Source organism: Hyaena hyaena, unplaced genomic scaffold (genome assembly GCF_003009895.1).
Source record: "Hyaena hyaena isolate Hyena2069 unplaced genomic scaffold, ASM300989v1 scaffold_271, whole genome shotgun sequence".
Lineage (NCBI taxonomy): Eukaryota > Metazoa > Chordata > Mammalia > Carnivora > Hyaenidae > Hyaena > Hyaena hyaena.
In genome coordinates, this window is record NW_024080902.1 from 1639177 (window position 1) to 1648685 (window position 9509).

The 9509-nt window shown below is 34.6% G+C and overlaps 1 protein-coding gene across 5 annotated transcripts in view; it reads left to right on the plus strand.

Annotated features, from left to right (window-relative positions):
- The window catches only part of FAM135A (family with sequence similarity 135 member A), a 131524-nt gene extending 124112 nt beyond the window's left edge, over positions 1 to 7412 (plus strand). For all 5 annotated transcript variants that reach the window (XM_039245802.1, XM_039245806.1, XM_039245805.1 and 2 more), the window contains 2 exons: positions 3331 to 3444; positions 6001 to 7412. In XM_039245802.1, coding sequence (XP_039101733.1) covers positions 3331 to 3444; positions 6001 to 6206 — 320 coding nt within the window. In that variant the 3' untranslated portion in view covers positions 6207 to 7412. The remainder of the gene's footprint in view (positions 1 to 3330; positions 3445 to 6000) is intronic.
- Positions 7413 to 9509: the final 2097 nt, after the last annotated feature.

Genomic DNA, 9509 nt, shown 5'->3' on the forward strand with positions numbered 1-9509 from the left:
GCATATAAATAAGAATGATTCATACAAATGAGAAAATTAATGATATGAGTGGACAAGACAGGTACTAGAGCCATGTCTTTAACTAGGAAGGAGGGAATGGCACCTCACATTTCAGTGAAAGGGCTGGCCTAAGGTAGGAACATAGACAGCTCATCAGTAGAAGTAAGAGCAAAGGCAGAACATGAAGTCACAGGTATGGTAGGTTAGTTTGGTTAAGATTGGAGTATGTGGAAGTTCTATTCTGATTCTTCTGTGTTTTTCAATGAAATAGGAAGCAAGGTCATAAGGTAAGACTGAAGAGGAAATAGAAAGTGCTGGTGGTTTGAGGAAAAATAGTCATTTAGCCAAGCACACAAATGAATGTTGCCTAGCAAGGCTGCCATAGGCTGTGCTGTGCACTGCTCCAGAGTGTCATTCATGGGGATATAATATGAAAGGTGCCCCAATGTTGTACAGTATGATAGCCCTTTATAGAGAACACAAATATATATCTTTTAGAGAAATGAAAAAGCCAGCTCTGCTCTTACATGGCTAGTTTCATGCAGCTTGGGATAAAATTTCAGTAAACAGCATCATACTTAGATTCCGAAAGCACAGTACCTAGAACAGCTTGGGTAGAAGTAAAGATGGCATACTGTAGGACAGAGGTTTTCACGTTTTGGAGTACCCCTGAGAAGAATTTTGAATAAGTGTACATCCCTTGTATAATTTTAGGGTGACAGCTAAAAAATATTTTCAAATTTTTAAATAGTGGCAAAGGATATATTTTCTGGCATATCAGGTAGCACATATTTGCTGTAATTATATTTTCATAAAAATATAAAAACAACTCATTCAGTTGGAGTTATAAATTTAGCTTATATAGTTTCTAGAACATGTGTGCCATAAAATCAAATTGGCAGAGCCAATTCTTATTATCATATAGTCAAATCAAACTTACTTTTTGTCAGAAAACATTGTATTTCATTCTTATTTTGCTTCATTCCTTCAGGCCATATGCCATAATAAAATCTGAAATAGATTGGAGAAATGCCTTTCTCTAATAAAGTGGGAGAAAAAGAAGTCATTTTTAGGAAAATCCTCATACATAAGTTGAGATCTAGAATTCAGTTTCCTTAAAGCTATACATGCCCAACCTCACCATCTAGAGGTATTTTTTTAATTGAAGTATAATTAATATATAGTGTTACATTGCATATATAACTCTATAACATACAGTTTCAACTGCATGGAAAGTCTTAAATTACCCCAAGGGTAAATGTATACCAGTTTGAAGACCTCTGCTCTAAGACACACAGGTGATTTCCAGAGTAACACTAGTGTTACTTTGGTGTCAAATGATGCTAAAAGTAGAATTAGTTTGTCACATGAAATGTGAGAATGGAAGGGAAAAAAATAATTTTTCTTAATATTTTTCTAAAATGTGATTTTAAATGTATATAATTGAATTAATTCCTGTCATAGACATTTGATTATTTCATTTATATCCCTACAAACTTATATATCCTAATTGCCACAAAGGGTTATCTTCTCATTGAGAAAAAGGAGAATGACCCTATAGTTGACATAGAGAGTAAATACAGTCTCACCTGCCTGTGTGTCTAGAATCTCTCATTATTAAAATAATTAATTCCAAGAGAGAAAGGAGCATCTACAAAGGTGATTTGGATGTTCTGGATCCACAGTAGTCCCCACAATTGGCCTGTCGCTAACCCTGAATTTCAGTAGGCAAAAAGTATCAAACTTTTACTCTGGAATGTTCCAGAACAAAATTATATGCCCTAAACTAAGCACCCCAATTCTAATGTATTGTCATTATTGGCTTGTATCTCGTTTAATAACCACATGAATTTCTTATTTTTTGTTTATTAGTTTGAGCTACATGGTAAAATTAGTGATACATAGTAAAATTAGAACATTACTGGTAGTGGGGCACCTGGGTGGCTCAGTCGGTTAAGTGTCCAACTTCAGCTCAGGTCACAATCTCACAGTCTGTGGGTTCTTTTTTTTTTCTTTAATTTTTTTGAACATTTATTCAGTTTTGAAGGAGAAAGAGCGTGAGCAGGGGAGGCACAGAGAGAGAGGGAGACATAGAATCTAAAGCAGGCTCCAGGCTCTGAGCTAGCTGTCAGCACAGAACCCGACGCGGGGCTCAAACCCAGGAGTGGTGAAATCATGATCTGAGCTGAAGTCGGACACTTAACCGACTGAGCCACCCAGGCGCCCCCACAGTTTGTGGGTTCAAGCCCTACCTCAGGCCCTCTGCTGTCAGTGCTGAGTCTGCTTCAGATTCTCTGTCCCCCTCTTTTTCTGCCCCTCTCCTGCTTGCGCGTGTTCTCTCTCTCTCTTTCTCAAGAATAAACTTTTTTTTAAAAAAGGCAGCAACCCAACTTTTGGTTAAGCTTCCAACTCTTGATTTCAGCTCAGATCATGATCTCATGGGTTTTGTGAATTCGAGCTTCTGCATCAGGCTCTGTGACAGTGTGGAACCTGCTTGGGATTCTCTGTCTCCCTTTTTCTCTCTGCCCATGCCACCCCATCCCCTGAAAAATAAATACATAAGCATTTTTTTTGTAAAGGCTCCACTAGCAATCCAAGTATTAAAAAAAAAAAAAACATTACTGATAGTAAAGTGGAAAGGAACTCGGTTTCAGTGCTTAAATGAGTAAATTAATTAGTTCAAAGTATCACAAGAACTAAATTCACATGAAAACTAAAAATAGAGGGACCTGACTAAAATCTGTGGATGGATCACAAAACCTGCTATTTTTATTGAAAAACCTTAAGTCTGTATTCTCTTGTTATCATATTGATATCATATGATATCTCTTGATATCATAAGGAGAAAATGTTAATAATATTAGGCAAGAGTCAGATGAAAACTTAAAAAGTGGTCTTAAAATGATTTCATATAGGGTGTTTTGTTTGTTTTTATGGAAAAGTATAATTTTGTTTCTTTGGGAAATAGTCCTAAATATTGAGGATTATCTTTTAGAAAGTAATAAAGTCATAAAATACTTCCCTGTAGAATTTTAGCCCACCCTATCCAATCTCTCTAGTACCCCCACGCTACCATGTCACAGTCCTTTCTCTCACTCAGTGCAAACACACATTTCTCATACCAGCATGTAAGTTTATATAACAATGAAGGTAGGGGGTTTTTTGAAGATAATATATAGAAATTGGAGAATGAATTCATCAGATTTAAAAAGCCATAAACTTACTAGTTCTACTGAGGAAATTTAAAAAATTGCAGTCACTTAATATACTGATAAGTTAATTTAAATCTGGCTACTTACTGCATTATAATTCTGTATTTTTTCTTCATAGGGCTTCACTATTTCAAAAATGTTGTGCTAGTGGGATCTCTACAGGATCGCTACGTTCCTTACCACTCTGCCCGGATTGAAATGTGTAAAACAGCTTTGAAGGACAAACAGTCAGGTAACTAAGTAAATTAGAAGTGTTTCATCTCCATTTGTTCCTCTAACAGTGCATCCCATTGTGATTTGTATTTGTATTTCACCAATTACAAATGAGGACTTTTTTCCTATGTTAATTCATCATTTTATTCTTTGAAATGCCTGCCTGTGACTTTGATTCATTATTTTACGGGGAGTTATCAGTTTCTCAGTAAAATCTCTATGTATTCAGAAAAGAAAAGAAATATTTCAAACAGTTTTATCTACAACATGAGCTTTTTCCCAAATTTTTCTTAGTCCCTTTCTCTCTTCTTCCTCTCATATCTTTTTTATTTCCTTTTCCATCTACCGATATTAACAGTTATCCTTCCTCTTTTACTTCCTTTCTTTTCTCCTGCCATGTGAGATGTTTTTGCCAATAAAACCATCATTCTTATAAAAGAGTTATTTTATCTAATTACAAATGCTTCTTTGTTTTGCTGCCTCAAAGGTAATCTGTATTTTGATCTCCACACGATTGTTGGGATTGGTGATTATGGTGACAATCATTCTGCACGTTCTGCTGTATCTTGCTTTTAGTCAAAGATGGCAGCAAAGACTTAACCTCACTTTAATAAAGTAATAAAGATTTTATATATTCTTTTGCTATTTTTTTAAATTTATTACTGAGAGAGGGAGAGACGGCGTAATCAGGGGAGAGTCAGAGAGAGAGAGAGGGAAGACACAGAATCTGAAGCAGGCTCCAGGCTCTGAGCTAGCTGTCAGCACAGAGCACGACGTGGCTCTCAGACCCAGGAACCGTGAGATCATGACCTGAGCTGAAGTCAGACACTTAACCAACTGAGCCACCCAGGCGCCCCTGCTATTTTTGAATGATAGAAGAAATTTAAGTCATAGCAGTTTGAGCCAGAAGGAGTCTTGAGTCCTGTTGGCTCATTTTATAATTGAGGCCCAGAGATGCTAAGTAGCTGATCCAAAGTCACTGGTGATTAATTAATTACAGGCTTAAGGCAAAAATACAGGTGTCCTACCTTTCCATATTTCCTCCGTTCCTTTTTTGGAATGAAGCTGATTTTTAAATGACCTCTTAATCCTCTGCATTTTCCACATTTTAACAGTGAACAGCCTCCTTAGGCAGGGATTGTCTCTATATACATATTTGTATTGACATTGCCTACCATGATGCCTGGCACACAGTGGGTGCTCTATTCATTTAACAAATTTTTTTTAGCATTTTGTGACATCAAAATAACCTTTTTAATATTATTATTATTAAACTTCTGTTCTAGCAAGGGACTTAGGGATAAATTCAGGAAAGATATAACTTCCGGATGGGTCACAGAAACTAGAGAAATGTCCTTTGTTTTAACAGTGAGATTCTTTGCCCCTGGAGGGCAGGGGCAATCTAATAAAGACAGGTTTGGATTTCTTCCTATGTAAAAATGCTTTCTAAATAGCATGGAACCAGAAATCCAGCTTGACAATCATAATGAAAACTAAGAGAAGAGGTGGGAGAAACAGTTCTTTATGAATCTATGATATTAATCTCTCCCTTAAATCTCTCTCTCTCTTTTCTCTAAATGTACTTCCATATTCTTTTCCCTTGTCATAATTCCTCAGAGATAAACTTCACCTCTCACAGGAAATTTGATACTTGCCTCCCTAAAATCCACAGGGATAAAATCCAAATACATCTATGTATTTATCTTAAACTTAGAATGAGCTCAATAAATACATTGTAATAATTAATCAAAGGGAGAGAGGAGCACAAATTTAGAATTAAAAGCAGAACCAAACATTAAATAAACCCTTGGACAAAAAAAAAGAATTCTGATTTTTGAGCCAAACTCATATTGTCTTCTGACTATAGGAAGTTGCTGTTTTTGCTCAGAATAATGTGGAAATATGTGGAATACTGTTGAATGCCACAAACATTTTTAAAATACTTGATAGGTTTAAGTTTTGACTTCTAAAAGATAAAATGTTGTTTTTATAGTATAGTTAATGCACGATGTTACATTAGTTTCACATGTATAGTGTAGTGATTCAGCTTCTGTGTACATGATGCTGTGTTCACCACAAGTGTGGCTACCATCTGTCACCATTCAATACTATTACAGTATCACTGACTATTCCCTATACGGTGTAAAAGGCAAGATGTCTTAGTATGGCTACCTTATTGTCATAATGGTTTAACAAATCATAAGTCATTCAGCTTAATGTTGAATAAAACTATTTGCTCTGTTATATTCATTGTTTTGAATTAAAGTATCAAATTGACAAGAATTTACAATAAATTTGTTATTTTTACTTAGCTAGATAAATAATGTGGTTACTTATATTTTTATAAAATCATCTCAAAAATAATAGTCAAAGAAAAAGAAAAACCTTTTAAAAGACATTGGTCTAATTTAAATGGAAATAATATAACTACATTTCATAAGTTAAATAAAAGTTGGCATATCACACTGTCTCTCTCTCTCCTAGAAATAAATAAAATTAAAAAAAAAAAGTTGGCATAGAATTTTTTTCAGTTACTTATATGAACTAATTTTCCTGCTTTCTATTTGTTCCATAGGACAGATCTATTCAGAAATGATCCACAACTTGCTTCGCCCAGTTCTGCAAAGCAAGGACTGTAATTTGGTTCGATATAATGTCATCAATGCATTGCCCAATACAGCTGATTCACTTATTGGGAGAGCTGCACATATAGCTGTTCTTGATTCAGAAATATTTTTAGAGAAATTCTTTCTGGTTGCTGCCCTCAAATATTTCCAGTAGGAAAAAAACATTGTTAGAGACTTGATAATTACCTCATTCAACAATGATTCAAATAATGTATTATATTAAGCTATAGATGCTGATAAGTTCTAAGAATATTTATACCTTTTTATATGGAAGATAATTTATATCATCCGTGTTTAGAGCTTTTTAAACATCAACTTTACTTTCTAGGTAATGTGGCCGTGCAATATTTTTTTAATTTTATCTTTTTACTTTTCTATTACTTTTTCATATATTTTGCTACATAAGTATTTCAGTGAAACTTTAAGCCCATATGTATATCTGATTGTTTATTATTGGCTTACCACAATCCTCACATCAGACACATCATATTAGAGGTCATTATTGCTAGAATAGCATGCGATTTTAAATTTTCTAGTATTGGGGTATTATTTAGTTAATTATAAATTTTACTTTTAACATTTTACTATGTTTTAACTGGAAAAAAAATTATGGCTGCTAAAGTATATTTTTTGAAGAACTCAACTCTAGCCCTGTCAAACCAGGTAGTTCCTAGATGACAATGTTAAAAAAGTTTTCTAGAAAGTCGTTATTACTATTGCTATTAAACATATGTCATGCCTATTAAAATATATTTTCTACTGGTGGTTTTGACATTATTTCTCATATTGACTTTTATTACTGGAACTTTTCATGTTCATGTTAGCAGCATCTAGAGATTTTTGAATGTTTGAATGCCCTCTGCTTTGATTTGGTTGGAATTTTGCTAAATTTGGTAGTGTTGCTTGAACTTTCTGACTATATTTCTTTAACTTTTTTCATGGAAATTCTTGTATGTACATAATAAGCATTGAAATTTATGAGATACTTTTATGAATTTAGATAATTTTTAAATATTGTTAAAATTTGTTGAACTAAAAGGTAATGTAAATAAGATAATTCATGTTAAAAATGGAACAAAATAATTACATGTTTGGGGATACAGATGCAAATGTTTTTGATAAATGAAGATGTTAAGTCTTTTGACTTTACTAAAGGTGCTGAATAGCATTAAATTCACTATTTTCCTTTCCTGTTTTACTTGTGAAAATAATAATGCACTAAGGGTGGATAGAAGGTCTGTTTGCATTCACCAGTTGTGAAGGACAGAGGTTTTTGTAAGTATGTGTTGTATAATTGATGCATGTTTTATTTTTGGCATTGTGTTATTGCCTCTGATGTTAATAAATGAACAAATGACTATCTGGAGGAACAGCTAAAACACTTGCTTATTTTCAGAATACTAGAGTATATTTTTATTTTTAATTGAATAGACTGTTAATTAATTGTATAGACCAACATGATTATATAACTTACAGTCTTTGTATTTTTATAATTTATATCTTTTGCATATATTAAGTACTTGAAAAGTACTTCATTGGCTCTCCATAATTCTTTATATTGTAAAAGTATTTGAAAATTCAGTGAATTGACTAAGCAGTAATATCCCAAGTGCATTATAACTGGAAAATATAAATACATGCATTAACACCACAAATTTTTGCCACACACATTTTTCATCTTGACATACTTGGACCTGAGTTTGAAATATGCTTATTCTAAGTTTGAATAATCTTCCACATTTATCAAAGGATTGATTTTTGCTCATAATCATTTTATTTGAAGTTAAATTGTTCTTATGATCATAGTTGGTAGATTGGTTGTTGGTTTTAACACAGTTTTAAAACCACGTCAGTGATCGTGGTTTAAAATCTAACAGTTTTCACTTCTCATTTACCAGGGAAACTATCCTATGTTATTTACCTCTAAATTCAGATGGTGGGAGTGGGATGGGGTTCTGAGGGAGAGGGGAAGTGATTGTCTGAAACAGTATAATTGACTTTAAGAGAATGACTCTCAATGAAGTGTATACCCATAAGAATACTTATTGAGAACAACAAAAAACAAGTATGATTAAATTAAGTAGAAAAAAGAATTTATTACTAGAATAGTAGGTAGCTCACAGAATTGCTGGAAAGGCTGGAGAATGAGTTTGGAAAACAGAAGCCAAAGGAAACTGGATGACCAAAATCATAGCCTAATTCTTACCTCAAAAAGAACTGAAAGTTTGTGTATGTATCTACTGGTAGTGGTGTCTCTGAAAACTGGATTCCAAACACTCTGTTTATTTGAATCATTCATTCCAGATTCAAAGTCTGATGGGAATGTCCAACTAACCAAGATTAGTCTTATGCCAGCACTTGGTCGGTCAGGCATCAAAGACAGCAAGTATATCTGACCTTCTCAGCTTCTACAGGAGAAGATGGGACCGTTTCTCTCACCAAGATCCACCAAGCATATGAAATATGCTTGAGCACCAAATATAGAAATATTAGAGGTCAACTGTAGTCTATCTCTTTGTTTTTCTTTTTTTTTAATTTTTTAATATGTTATTTATTTTGAGAGAGAGAGAGACAGAGCTTCAGCAGGGAAAGGGCAGAGAGGACGAGGGAGACACAGAATCTGAAGCAGGCTCCAGGCTCTGAGCTGTCAGCACAGAGACCTATGCAGGGCTCGAACCCACAGATCATGAGGTCGTGACCTGAGCCAAAGTTGGATGCTCAACCAACTGAGCCACCCAGGCACCCCAATCTCCTTGTCTTTCTCCCATCAACATATGCCATTCTCCTCATATTTACACATTACATAATACTAATGGTATAATTTTCCTAACATAATATATTATTATATCATCCACTTTCAAGTCCAGAATGTGATGTCTATCCCTCCTCTAATACTGTAATGATCTTGTCTCAGTAGTATGCAGCCCATAGACCTAACCACCACCACCCCTATATACAAAAATAGTATAAGATAGGAAAGAAAAATTACTAAAAATATAAGCACATACATGTACCAATGAGGAAGAAAGTAAAGCCTGAACAGGGCTTTGCAAACTTTGACAATTACCTGAACTACTTGTTAAAAATAGAAGTTCCAGGGGTGCCTGGGTGGCTCAGTTGGTCAAGCATCCGACTTCGGCTCAGGTCATGATCTCGCATTGTGTAAGTTTGAGCCCCTCATCAGGCTCTGTCTGACAGCTTAGAGCCTCGAGACTGCTTCAGATTCTTTGCCTCCCTCTTTCTCTGCCCCTCACCTGCTCATGCGCTCTCACTCTCAAAAATAAAACATTTAAAAATTTTTTTTAATTCCAGAGCCCTATTACAGACAAACTGAAACAATCTCCAGGGTAGGATATGTGGAGCAGCATGTTTTGTCGCAAAGGTGTCTGATTTAAGAAAAACAAAACACAAAAACCTACAGCCCTCAATTCTCTGGCAGGCCATGAGGCTAGATGGT